Below are 14,741 nucleotides of genomic sequence, written 5' to 3' on the forward strand. Positions count from 1 at the left end.
TCTAGGCCGTGGTGGCGGTAGAGGCCGTGGTGGTGGTAGAGGCCGTGGTGGTGATCTTGGCCTTGGCGGCGGCCGTAGTGGAGGAATGTTCTCTTGGCTCAATGGACCATTGTCGTATGTGACTTACTATGATATTGTTCTTTTGGATCAATGCTTGTGTTGTCATTTTGCATTGTGTGACTAACTATTATATTGCCATTTTCATAGGTATGGAAACAATGAAGGGGGTGGAGGACACGGAGGGGGAAGGTGAGATCCCTTGGTGGTCGGAGGATGGAGAAGAAGAACAAGAAGAAGAAGAAGAAGAGAGGAAGAAGAAGAAGGGACAAGGACCGTGACCTTCTTATGAACCAAAATGTGTGCTACTATGTGCTATGAGACGTAAATGACTATGTGTTTTGGCTCAATGTTTGTGTATGACTATGTGATTGGACTACTCTATTGCTATGTGTGTATGACTATGTGATTTGGACTACTATATGTGCTATGTCTTCTTTCTGTGTTTTGGACTACTACATGTGATTTGGATATGATTATGTGCCATCTATGTGAATCACAAAACATAAAAAGCACTTGGTATTTGAAAACAGTAGATAGTGCAGCGCCTAAGGGCAAGGCGCCATACTACACAGTGCAGCGCCTCTCCCTTAGGCGCTGCACACTGACTTAGCAAATTTTTGGGTGCAAAAGCTACTGGAACGCTTCTGTTGCTCTCTGGACTGGCATGTCCATGTGTGCAGCGCCTATGGGAGAGGCGCCACATTACACAGTGCAGCGCCTTGCCCTTAGGCGCTGCACACCTGGACATGCCAGTCCAGAGAGCAACAGAAGCGTTCCAGTAGCTTTTCGACCCAAAAATTTGCTAAGTTAGTGTGCAGCGCCTAAGGCCAAGGCGCTGCACTGTACTGTGCAGGTCAAAAAGCTACTGGAACGCTTCTGTTGCTCTCTGGAATGGCATGTCCAGGTGTGCAGTGCCTAAGGGCAAGGTGCTCCACTATGTAGTGTGGCGCCTTTCCCTTAGGCGCTGCACGTCTGACATCTATTAGGCTGCACTCACCCCCTCCCACCCATCCCCACCCCACACACCCCCACCCCCACACAAACCCGAAGCTCAGTGCCTCCCCTCTGCCCTCCTCTCTCCCCCTCTCAAATCCTTCTCAGATCCGGAGTATTTGACCGTTGATTTCGAAGCCAACCCCTCCCTTAAGGTATTCTCCTCCGATCCCCTCGTTTTCATCCATAGGAATTGTCACATTTGCTCAAATGTTGCTACTTTGGGAAACCCTAGTTTTGTCTTGGATTTGCAAATTTGTGTTGAATCATGTTATGTTTCTTTGCTAATTTGGTATGGTTAGGCTTTCATAGTATGCTAGGGTTAGGGTTATGTGTGTTTGATGTTGGTGTTAGGGTTATGCTATGGTTAGGGTTGTGGTTATTGTTAAGTGGGGGTTAGGGTTAACCAAGAATTCTCGGTTTTGTAGGCATGGCTTCATTCGGTTCCATGACGAGGCCACTGTGTGCTAACCAAGAAGACATGCCGAACAAGTGGGAGGACGCATCTTTGGACAAGGTGAAGGAGAAAGATGTCAACATCCCGCCATGTTGGTGTGGAGATGTTTGCAAGGTGAAGGTGTCCACCGACCGAAAGAAATCATGGACGGAAGGGCGGAGATATTTTGTATGCCCGAACTATGCTTATGATCGTGCACTTCCAACTAATGCCTATGACCAACCACCGGTAAGCTCGAGAAGTAAAATGTTACTCTCAAATGTGTGTCAACACTAACAAAAATTTTGTATGCAGTCACCGCCTCCTCTATGCAAGTACTTCACGTGGATAGATCTTGAAGTGCCAGAAGATGTCAAAAAGGACCAATACCAAGATTGTCTTAGGCGGCAACGGCGGTTCGAAGAATCGTTTCGAAGAGGCTTGGAGGTAGAGCGTCGTCAGAAGGAGAGGATGGAGCGGAAGAAACAAGAGGAGGAGAGGGCACGCCAAGCGAGACTTGCTCGTGAGGAGGAGAGGGAAAGAAAGATTGCAAAGGCTCGCGAGGCGCAAGAGGAGGACTCGGCACGTGACAAGAAGGGGAAATGGCCTCGCTCTACTCAGTAGGGACTTTGCTTCGGTGCACTCGTCGTCAACTATCTTCTAATGAATGTGTCGTGAACTTGTGAGGGCATGTGAGATGTTGGTGAACTATCTTCTAGGGCAAGCTGCCATTTGTCATTTGTAATGAATGTCTTAAGGTATGAACTGATCTTCTAATGTTTGAATTGTCTTAAGTTATGAACTGATCGGCATAAAATTTGTGTTTGTTCAAATTGCTTTGATGCTGCAGTCATTGTAAGTATTATGATGTTCCGGTGAAATGAACGTGCTGCAAATTCTGTTTTCCCAGTAAACAGCCGTGCAGCGCCCAGAACACAGGCGCTGCACTATACTGTGCAGCGCCCAAGGGATAGGCATCACACAGTACAGTGCAGCGCCTGGGTCTTGGGCGCTGCACTCTGACTTAGTAATTTTCGTGGATGGTCAGTGCTAAAAGCCTTCTGTGGCCCTCTGGATAGCCATGGCCAGTTGAGCAGCGCCTATGAGACGAGCGCTGCACTGTATGGTGCAGCTCCTAGGCGTTGGACGCTGCATAGTACAGTGCAGCGCCTGGCTGTTGGGCGCTGCAGTGCTGTTAACTGCCAAACTGCAGAAACAGATGCCATTTTGGCCTCATCAGCACTCTGCACTCACATAACTTGCTTGAACATAAATAAAATTACTATAAACTGCACATACTAAAGAAAGACAACTAATAACTTGCATCACATCATTTAGGACAATTCAACATTACTACTAGTTCGCAAACACAAATACCACACTAGTAATAGTTCACCAACATATAACATAACCTCACAAGTTCATCGACCTAATGAAACAGCTACAAGAGCACTAACAAACACAAGCACTAATGCCTTCCGCGCGTATTCCTGGTGCCACGCCTGCAGGCAATCTTCTTCTTCCTGGGTGGACGAGCCTCCTCTTCCTGCACTTCCTCCTCCGCCTCCGCCTCCGCCTCATCATCCAAGCTAGCCATCTGCGAGGTCCCTACGACCACCTTTGGGTTGCCTCTGTTGTCAAAGTCGGTGGGAGTGTACTAGCGTATGGGCTGCCTAGGCTTCAACATATATGCGGACCGAACTTGAGCGTCCGCCAAAGTCATGTCATCATCAAGCTCATGGCCCTATCACACAATCAAACAATATGGTCAAGACCGGCGTCGTAATCAAGTGAGAATCACATCTAAAGGATTAGTCATACCTCTTGGGTGACCGTGCCCTCATCATCCAGATAAGCATATGAGGAACTCACATCATCCCCCTGATGGTGAGATGAGGGGTCTGATGGTGTACCAGACCTAGAGGCAGATGGTTCATCAAATTCGGGATCACGACAACCGAGAAGATTCGATAACTGCCTTAACTTCTTGGCCTGATGCTGTAACATGAACAAGTGTAGAAGATATCAAACTCTGCAACATAGACTGGCTCTCATAGTGAATGCGATATGTACCTTGAGGAATGCTTGTAGTGAACCATCATCATTGCCTTTTCCAACCGGTGTGTTCTCCAGAATAGACTGGCTCTCATCAGCTGCTTTCTTGATCTCGGTGCACTGCGGATGAGAAAGAATGAACACGTTAGCCATTCAAACATGTGTAATACAGCCAACGGGAAAGTAAAGAAGGAACACTTTACCACATAGTTAATCACCGGAACAGCAGGGACTCCTTGCCCTACCCTGACATCTCTGTTGTACTTCCCCTTTGATAGATCCTCAAAGTTTTTTACGGGTTCTTCAAGAATATCCTCATTATATGCCGGCGGGCATATCTCAACTCGAGTATTTTCAAGAAGCCATCGTATGTAGTTATCAAAAGCAAGTGGGTTATGCTCACGAAGCTGGGCGCGTGCAGTGCTACGAGCTTGCTCCACACAAAGCTGGAAGCGGGTAACATACGGAGCATGATGCTTGTCCCAGTCCTTTATCTTCCGCTGCCTTCTCCTGTCCAACCTGCATGGTACAAAACCAAACATTAGGAAAATCAAGAAGGACTGACGATGCTTACTCAATACGCTCTCTTACCTATGAACTGCTTTGTCCGTATCCACCCATTCCGGCGGGTGAGGCTGGAACAGACCAAACTGACGAAACACGCGATGTGGAAAATGAAACTCAACAGCCCAGTTGCATATCAGTGGGCACCACATAAGCCAGGGATCCCTATCTCGCAAGCACATCGGGTTGATGGAAAACTCCGGGGTGTACCCAAGTCTATCATCGGCGCCATATGGCTGCCATTCCACCTATGAAATAGGGCAACAATGCAAAATTGGTGACTTTTTTTCAGGCAAGCATGAGAAATGACTGAAGTAATGACCTCGTTACCTGCTCAGGCGTAATCGTGTCCAACTCGGCAATGTAGTTTTGGTACATGAGATTGACATCATTCGTCATCTCGGAAACCACATCCCACTTGTAAGCCCAAGTGGGGCACCGTAATTCGTCATCTTCATCTTCATACCAAGGATTAAACCTGACGCTCTTCAGGCGTCCAACAGGCAGACGCTCCGAGCTCCATACAGAAAGTAGAAGCATATTACCACCAATGCCTGCACTATCTGTGATCCTGCAACACACATCATCCAGCTGCATATGAAAGAAAAACAATGTTAAATTGACAGCAAGGTTGCATTGGTAATGAAGAAATGAGTTGATAACAAAACAAACCAACTACCTGTCGGTACAAGTACGCAAGAGTCGCTGAACCCCAGCTCCATTTGCTATCGAAGACGGTCAACTCCTTCAGCCACATCCATGGAGCGTTCTTGCCCGTGGAGTCAGGAAACAAAGTCCTCGAGACAACGTACCACATATAGACACGAGCATGTGTCTGGATCACATCATCAGTGGCATCCGCAGGGCACGTCACAAAGTTATTTTGAATCCACGTGAAAGCAGCTCCGGCTGCTTTCCTTTCCCTCTTCTTCTTCTCTTCTCCCTCCTCTACATCAGCCTCAGCCTCGGTAGGAGCCATACCGATAAGAGCAATTATCTGCTCGCGTCACCCATCAGAATCGGTGCTCATACAGAGAGGCCTCCCGTCGATAGCAAGACCGGTGATCAACGAGACATACTCAAGCGTCACGGTCATCTCCCCAGTCCGAAGATGGAAACTGTGAAGGAAATATGCCCTAGAGGCAATAATAAAGTTATTATTTATTTCCTTATATCATGATAAATATTTATTATTCATGCTAGAATTGTATTAACCGGAAACTTAGTACATGTGTGAATACATAGACAAACATAGTGTCACTAGTATGCCTCTACTTGACTAGCTCGTTAATCGAAGATGGTTGAGTTTCCTAGCCATGGACATGAGTTGTCATTTGATTAACGGGATCACATCATTAGGAGAATGGTGTGATTGACTTGACCCATTCCGTTAGCTTAGCACTTGATCGTTTAGTATGTTGCTATTGCTTTCTTCATGACTTATACATGTTCCTATGACTATGAGATCATGCAACTCCCGTTTACCGGAGGAACACTTTGTGTGCTACCAAACGTCACAACATAACTGGGTGATTATAAAGGTGCTCTACAGGTGTCTCTAAAGGTACTTATTGGGTTGGCGTGTTTTGAGATTAGGATTTGTCACTCCGATTGTCAGAGAGGTATCTCTGGGCCCACTCGGTAATGCACATCACTATAAGCCTTGCAAGCATTGTAACTAATGAGTTAGTTACGGGATGATGTCTTACGAAACGAGTAAAGAGACTTGCTGGTAACAAGATTGAACTAGGTATTGAGATACTGAAGATCGAATCTCGGGCAAGTGACATACCGATGACAAAGGGAACGACGTATGTTGTTATGCGGTTTGACCGATAAAGATCTTCGTAGAATATGTGGGAGCCAATATGAGCATCTAGGTTCCGCTATTGGTTATTGACCGGAGAATCGGTCATGTCTACATAGTTCTCGAACCCGTAGGGTCCGCACGCTTAAAGTTCAGTGACATTCGGTATTATGAGTTTATGTGATTTGATGTATCGAAGGTAGTTCGGAGTCCCGGATGAGATCGAGGACATGACGAGGAGTCTCTAAATGGTCGAGACGTAAAGATCGATATATTGGACGACTATATTCGGACATCGGAAAGGTTTCGAGTGATTCCGGTATTTTCGGAGTACCGGGGAGTTACGGGAATTCACCGGGAGAAGTATTGGGCCTTATTGGGCCATACGGGAATAGAGGAGAGAGGCCAAAAGGAAGGAGGCGCCCCCCCTCTGGTCCGAATTGGACAAGGGGTGCAGCCCCCCTTTCCTTCTCCCTCTCCCCCTCTTTCCTTCTCTCCTACTCGGGAAAGGAAAGGGGAATCCTACTAGGACTTGGGAGTCCTAGTAGGACTCCCCACACTTGGCGCGCCCCCTCTAGGGCCGGCCTCTCCCTCCCTCCTTTATATACGGAGGTAGGTGGGCACCTCTAGACACAACAATTGATCTCTTGATCTCTTAGCCGTGTGCGGTGCCCCCCTCCACCATAATCCACCTCGGTCATATCGTAGCGGTGCTTAGGCGAAGCCCTGCGTCAGTAGAACATCATCATCGTCACCACGCCGTCGTGCTGACGGAACTCTCCCTCAAAGCTCGGCTGGATCGGAGTTCGAGGGACATCATCAAGTTGAACGTGTGGTGAACTCGGAGGTGCCGTGCGTTCGGTACTTGATCGGTTGGATTGTGAAGACGTACGACTACATCAACCGCGTTGTGCTAACGCTTCCACTTTCGGTCTACGAGGGTACGTGGACACACTCTCCCCTCTCGTTGCTATGCATCACCATGATCTTGCGTGTGCGTAGGAATTTTTTTGAAATTACTACGTGCTTTGCACACAGGTGGCTGGCGGGTGTCAGTTTCTCCAACTTTAGTTGAACCGAGTGTGGCTATGCCCGGTCCTTGAGAAGGTTAAAACAGCACTAACTTGACGAACTATCGTTGTGGTATTGATGCGTAGGTAAGAACGGTTCTTGCTCAGCCCGTAGCAGCCACGTAAAACTTGCAACAACAAAGTAGAGGACGTCTAACTTGTTTTTGCAGGGCATGTTGTGATGTGATATGGTCAAGGCATGATGCTAAATTTTATTGTATGACATGATCATGTTTTGTAACCGAGTTATCGGCAACTGGCAGGAGCCATATGGTTGTCGCTTTATTGTATGCAATGGAATCGCCCTGTAATGCTTTACTTTATCACTAAGCGGTAGCGATAGTCGTAGAAGCATAAGTTGGCAAGACGACAACGATGCTACGGTGGAGATCAAGGTGTCGCGCCGGTGATGATGGCCATATTATATCACTTATATTGATTGCATGTGATGTTTATCTTTTATGCATCTTATCTTGCTTTGATTGACGATAGCATTATAAGATGATTTCTCACTAAATTTCAAGATAAAAGTGTTCTCCCTGAGTATGCACCGTTGCCAAAGTTCGTCGTGCCCAGACACCACGTGATGATCGGGTGCGATAAGCTCTACGTCCATCTACAACGGGTGCAAGCCAGTTTTGCACACGCAGAATACTCAGGTTAAACTTGACGAGCCTAGCATATGCAGATATGGCCTCGGAACACTGAGACCGAAAGGTCGAGCGTGAATCATATAGTAGATATGATTAACATAGTGATGTTCACCATTGAAAACTACTCCATTTCACGTGATGATCGGTTATGGTTTAGTTGATTTGGATCACGTGATCACTTAGATGATTAGAGGGATGTCTATCTAAGTGGGAGTTCTTAAGTAATATGATTAATTGAACTTAAATTTATCATGAACTTAGTACCTGATAGTATTTTGCATGTCTATGTTGTTGTAGATAGATGGCTCGTGTTGTTGTTCCATTGAATTTTAATGCGTTCCTTGAGAAAGCAAAGTTGAAAGATGATGGTAGCAATTACACGGACTGGGTCCATAACTTGAGGATTATCCTCATTGCTGCACAGAAGAATTACGTCCTGGAAGCACCGCTAGGTGCCAAACCTGCTGCAGGAGCAACACCAGATGTTATGAACGTCTGGCAGAGCAAAGCTGATGACTACTTGATAGTTTAGTGTGCCATGCTTTACGGCTTAGAATCGGGACTTCAACGACGTTTTGAACGTCATGGAGCATATGAGATGTTCCAGGAGTTGAAGTTAATATTTCAAGCAAATGCCCGGGTTGAGAGATATGAAGTCTCCAATAAGTTCTACAGCTGCAAGATGGAGGAGAATAGTTCTGTCAGTGAGCATATACTCAGAATGTCTGGGTATAACAATCACTTGATTCAACTGGGAGTTAATCTTCCGGATGATAGCATCATTGACAGAATTCTTCAATCACTGCCACCAAGCTACAAGAGCTTCGTGATGAATTATAACATGCAAGGGATGGATAAGACGATTCCCGAGCTCTTCGCAATGCTAAAGGCTGTGGAGGTAGAAATCAAGAAGGAGCATCAAGTGTTGATGGTCAATAAGACCACCAGTTTCAAGAAAAAGGGCAAAGGGAAGAAAAAGGGGAACTTCAAGAAGAACAGCAAACAAGTTGCTGCTCAGGAGAAGAAACCCAAGTCTGGACCTAAGCCTGAGACTGAGTGCTTTTACTGCAAGCAGACTGGTCACTTGAAGCGGAACTGCCCCAAGTATTTGGCGGATAAGAAGGATGGCAAGGTGAACAAAGGTATATGTGATAATCTGTCATGCCCCTACCTGAAGGCAATACAACTTATTTTATGCTTTTGTTTGGGCAAGTAGGTTGGAAAATAGCAGAAACAAGTAGGATTTTTAGACCATCCTGTCCGATATGATGCAAAAACCATGCATTATTTGCATCAAGTGTGGGAAGGAACCTATAGCTTCCCTAGGAATTTCTGTATTCAAAAGGCTAGTGGCATGACCAGTAATCTCACATAATGTCCTGTTAGCCCAGAAAATTAGCAAGCGAAGTTTTGGCTTTGCCTAATTATCATCCAGTTACTATTTTTTTATGTCTTATGCTGTTGACACTAAAGCATTATTTTGTATCTGCGCATACTGCTTACTACATTTGTATTGTTAACTTGAATCCATCCTGAGTTCCTGACATTTCTTTTGTACAATTTGTTTGTGTCGCTGTTCTTTTCGTGGAACATTAGTACCACTTGGGAAGAGGTCACATAGGTGTATCTATTAAAGCAAAGCTTTACCGTCTCTTGGAACAAAGATCGGCTACATGGTATTTATTTGTTGGTTGGAGTTTTGATTGCATCACCATGATTGTTTTCTGAACTATTTATTTTCTTAACTAATTTGATCTTTTTTGTAGCCCATATTTTGTTATTCCTTTGTGGAGAGGAAGTGGATATACCACCATGTTTATGCAAGGTTATTTCTCGGCTCTTCTGCATATATTCAATTTTTATAAGCCTTGTTGACTGCTTTCCTTTTCATAATTTTCCATTGAAACTGAACTTGTTACAATCTATAAGTATGTTCTTTACTAACCATATATTTTTGAATTTTCATATCAATGGACTTTGGTCAATTTGACATTCTTAATATCATGTGCATGTTATTGTTCAAGTGTCCGATTTTATGTTTTGTTGATTATCAGTAAATGAAACCAGTGATTATAACCCTTGGAACACAAATCTGCTTATTTTAGACGAGGCTGTTTGAACCTGGTATGTAGGCAAAATTGGCTACATGACACTCTAAATCCATGGTATTTACTCTATCGTACTATAAATTCATTGCTTGCCAAGACAAACTGTAAGCTTGCATCGATTTGCCAACATGCACTCCTCCTACTATAACATCATCCAGACTTGGGAGTGTGGAAAGCATGTAAAAATTCTGTTTTACCATTTTCTGTTAAAAAATATTGACATGTTAATAGCTGCACACAACTCTGCCTATGTTGTCTCAACATAGCCGGTCCCAAGCCCGGGTAAAGGAGGAGGGTTGTGATAGGCTTGGCGAGCCAACGTAAAAACTCAGCCACTCTTATGGAGATGAAACCCAAAAGATTTTCGTTGGGGTGTAACTCTCTCAGCGACGTGCCACACCGGAACCCGGGTGTGGTGTCAAATGGGCAAGGGCCGGACCCCCCCCCCCCCCCCCCCGGTGGCGTGCCGTATCTTGATCTGGATACGGTGGCAAGTGAGCGAAGATCGGGTCGTCGCATCCTTAGTGGCGCGCTACATCGACGCCCGGATGTAGTGGAAAATGAGCAAGGGTCTTCACATTTGACTCGACGAGTGCGAAGGGTAAGGAAGCTAGCCGAGCCTAGGAGGATCCGCTTAGGTAGCTGGAACGTAGAGTCTCTACAGGGAAGCTTCGGGAGCTAGTTGATGCAGCGGTGAGGAGAGGTGTTGATATCCTTTGCGTCCAAGAAACCAAATGGAGGGGACAAAAGGCGAAGGAGGTGGAGGATACCGGCTTCAAGCTGTGGTACACGGGACGGCTGCAAACAGAAATGGCATAGGCATATTGATCAACAAGAGCCTCAAGTATGGAGTGGTAGACATCAAGAGACATGGGGACCGGATTATCCTGGTCAAGCTGGTAGTTGGGGACTTAGTTTTTAATGTTATCAACGCGTATGCCCCACAAGTAGGCCACAATGAGAACACCAAGAGGGAGTTCTAGGAAGGCCGAGAGGACATGGTTAGGAGTGTACTGATTGGCGAGAAGCTCTTCATAGGAGGAGACCTCAATGGCCACGTGGGTACATCTAACATAGGTTTTGAAGGGGTGCATGGGGGCTTTGGCATCAAGAATCAAGAAGGAGAAGATGTCTTAAGCTTTGCTCTAGCCTACGACATGATCGTAGCTAACACCCTCTTTAAAAAGAGAGAATCACATTAGTGACTTTTAGTAGTGGTCAACACTCTAGCCAGATTGATCTCACCCTGTCGAGAAGAGAAGATAGGCGTGCATGCCTAGATTGTAAGGTGATACCTGGAGAGAGTGTTGTCCCTCACAATAAGCTGGTGGTTGCTGACTTCCGCTTTCGGATTTGTGTCCAGCGGGATAAGTGTGCCAAAGTCGCCAGAACGAAGTGGTGGAAGATCAAGGGGGAGGTAGCTCAGGCGTTCAAGGAGAGGGTCATTAAGGAGGGCCCTTGGGAGGAAGGAGGGGATGCAGACAATGTGTGGATGAAGATGGCGACTTGCATTCGTAAGGTGGTCTTGGAGGAGTTTGGATTGTCCAGGGGAAGGAGAAACAAAGCTAAGGATACCTGGTGGTGGAATGATGATGTCTAGAAGGCGATTAAGGAGAAAAAAGATTGTGTCAGACGCCTATACCTGGATAGGAGTGCAGACAACATAGAGAAGTACAAGATGGCAAAGAAGGCCGCCAAGCGAGCTGTCAGTGAAGCAAGGGGTCGGGCGTATAAGGACCGCTATCGGCGGTTAGGCATGAAGGAAGGCGAAAGGGACATCTATAAGATGGCCAAGATCCGAGAGAGGAAGACGAGGGATGTTGGCCAAGTCAAATGCAACAAAGACGGAGCAGACTAGCTCCTGGTGAAGGACAAGGAGATTAAGTATAGATGGCGGGAGTACTTCGACTAGATGTTCAATGGGGAGAATGAGAGTTTTACCATTGAACTAGACGACTATTTTGATGAGACCAGCAGGCAATTTGTGCGGCAAATCCAGGAGTCTGAGGTCAAGGAGGCTTTAAAAAGTATGAAAGGAGGCAAGGCGATGGGCCCTGATTGTATCCCCATTGAGGTGTGGAAAGGCCTTGGGGACATAGCGATAGTATGGCTAACCAAGCTTTTCAACCTCATTTTTCGGGCAAACAAGATTCCAGAAGAATGGAGACGGAGCATATTAGTACCAATCTTCAAGACAAGGGGGGTGTGCAAAGTTGTACTAAGTACCGTGGAATTAAGCTGATGAGCCATACAATGAAGCTATGGGAGAGAGTCATTCAGCACCGCTTAAGAAGAAAGACAAGCATGACCAAAAATCAGTTTGGTTTCATGCCTGGGAGGTCGACCATGGAAGCCTTTTCTTGGTACGACAACTTATGGAGAGATACAGGGAGCAAAAGAAGGACCTTCATATGGTGTTCATTGACCTGGAGAAGTCCTATGATAAGATACCGCGGAATGTCCCATGGTGGGCCTTGGAGAAACACAAAGTCCTAGCAAAGTACATTACCCTCATCAAGGACATGTACGATAATATTGTGACAAGTGTTCGAACAAGTGATGTCGACACTGGTGACATCCCGATTAAGATAGGACTGTATCAGGGTCAGCTTTGAGCCCTTCTCTTTTTGATTTGGTGATGGATGAGGTCACAAGGGATATACGAGATATCCCATGGTGTACGCTCTTTGCGGATGATTTGGTGCGAGTTGATGATAGTCAGATAGGGGTCAAATAGGAAGTTAGAGTTATGGAGACAAACCTTGGAATCGAAAGGTTTTAGGCTTAGTAGAACTAAAACCGAGTACATAAGGTGCGGTTTTAGTACTACTAGGCGCGAGGAGGAGGTTAGCCTTGATGGACAGGTGGTGCCTCAGAAGGGCACCTTTCCATATTTGGGGTCAATGCTGCAGAAGGATGGGGGTATTGATAAAGGTGAACCATCGAATCAAAGCCGGATGGATGAAGTGGCATCAAGCTTCTGGCATTCTCTGTGACAAGAGAGTGCCACGAAAGCTAAAAGGCATGTTATATAGGACGGCGGTTCGACCCGTAATGTTGTATGGCGCCGAGTGTTGGCTGACTAAAAGTCGGCATGTTCAATAATTAGGTGTGGTGGATACGCGCATGTTGAGAAGGATGTGTGGCCACACGAGGAAGGTTCGAGTCCGGAATGATGATATTCGAGATAGAGTTGCGGTAGCACCAATTAAAGAGAAGCTTGTCCAACATCGTCTGAGATGGTTTGGGCATATTCAGTGCAGGCCTCCAGAAGCTCCAGTGCATAGTGGACGGCTAAAGCGTGCGGATAATGTCAAGAGAGGTCGGGGTAGACCGAATTTGACATGGGAGGAGTCTGTAAAGAGAGATTTGAAAGATTGGAGTATCACCAAGAACAGCCATGGATAGAGGTGCGTGGAAGTTTGCTATCCATGTGCCAGAACCATGAGTTGGTCGTGAGATCTTATGGGTTTCACCTCTAGCCTACCTCAATTTGTTTGGGACTAAAGGCTTTGTTGTTATTGTTTAATAGCTGCACACAGTAGACATGCACAACAATATTTACACAGAAATTAACTGATGCACATTTGTCTTGATAGATGCCATCACAAGCAACTAAGTCTCTAGATCACCAAACACACAAACAGATTTTTACCGCTCTCTCTCTCCCAAGCCAGAAAATATTACTCCCTCCGATCCATATTACTTTTCGCTCAAATGGATGTAATGTATCTAGACGTATTTCAGTGCTAGATACATCCGTTAGAGCGACAAGTAACATGGATCGAAGGGGTATTACAACTGGTGTAGTCTGTTCAGGCGAAAAGCCATAATTTTAGAACGCCTTAGCAAAGTTACAAACTTGGAGCGTGATGGAGCAAATATCATTAATTTGTAGTGTCCTGTAGCCAATTTGTCTCTCAAGAATGGTACATATACTCACGCTCATATGGTCATACCAAATGAACATCGACAGACTGCTGACAAATGAACTAAGTATCCATGCTGTATCATCGCGCCAACCTCAAGCCCTATCACTTAATAGCTTATAGTACTGATGGATTTACACGTAAATGTATTACTAACCAAGTAATTATATTTTGAACATCCCATTCAAATGTATGGGTGTGCTGGGGTAGTATAGGAATAGTAACTCTACATCTTATACCGTTAATGTTTGTGTCTAGTATCTTCTCCACAACTGTAAGGCAGTGAGGCTGCAGTCTAAAAATTCGGTAAATTTTGGTGAAATTAAATGGAAATTTATGAAGCAGTTGTAGTGTTGAATAGATACGCCGTTTTCTGAATGGCCATTCGTTTTGTTCAAAACCCACCTATGGGAACTGCCACTGTTTGTTTTATTTGAAGCTAACTGCCCTATTCTGTGCCGTTCAACATTGCAGTCCAGCTGCCACACATGATCTTCACAGGGCTTGAAGACTACAAAGCAAGAGGAACTCAAGCAAGCCCTTACTATACAATCACTCATTTCACAGAGTTTGCAGAAACCAAGGATACAGTGCTTGTCCGAGGAGACGTTGTCTTCACCAGCAAACTAACCGATGCAGAGGCGAAGTGTCTTTTAGTGACCGCGCACTCCTTCTACCTGAACGATGTGCGGTACAAGCTCGTGGAGCGTTTCAACAAGGAAACACATGATTTCGAGTTCAAAGACGTCCTTCAGGCGCTTGAAATGCCGTCCATGTGAGCAGAGATGTCAAGCCATCGTGCGACGACAAAGCTTCTCAGCATGGTGAACCTGAAACTACTGCCGAGAATGAAACTACAAGTACTTTTGCCCCCCATTTTTTGTGGCAGTTGTATCCTGGAAAAACTAGAAGAACGCCCGTGCGTTGCAACGGGGCACATTGACTTTAAAAGTTTAATATTAATCATGTTAATATTCTCATATATATCAAGTGACATTGGCGACCTTTTTTATCATCAAATCCTTACACACACTCTCCCTCCCTGTTCCTCACTCTCCCCCTCTCC

At 45.6% G+C, this 14,741-nt stretch overlaps 1 protein-coding gene across 1 annotated transcript; it reads left to right on the plus strand.

Moving 5' to 3' along the window:
• The first annotated feature begins 8,799 nt into the window (after positions 1-8,799).
• On the plus strand, positions 8,800-14,472 carry LOC123120391 (uncharacterized). The gene is made up of 4 exons (XM_044540371.1): positions 8,800-8,850; positions 9,235-9,314; positions 9,405-9,463; positions 14,150-14,472. The coding sequence occupies exons 1-4, from the start codon at positions 8,800-8,802 to the stop codon at positions 14,452-14,454; spliced, it is 495 nt and encodes a 164-aa protein (XP_044396306.1). The 3' UTR covers positions 14,455-14,472.
• Positions 14,473-14,741: the final 269 nt, after the last annotated feature.

This window comes from Triticum aestivum, chromosome 5D, assembly GCF_018294505.1.
Source record: "Triticum aestivum cultivar Chinese Spring chromosome 5D, IWGSC CS RefSeq v2.1, whole genome shotgun sequence".
Lineage (NCBI taxonomy): Eukaryota > Viridiplantae > Streptophyta > Magnoliopsida > Poales > Poaceae > Triticum > Triticum aestivum.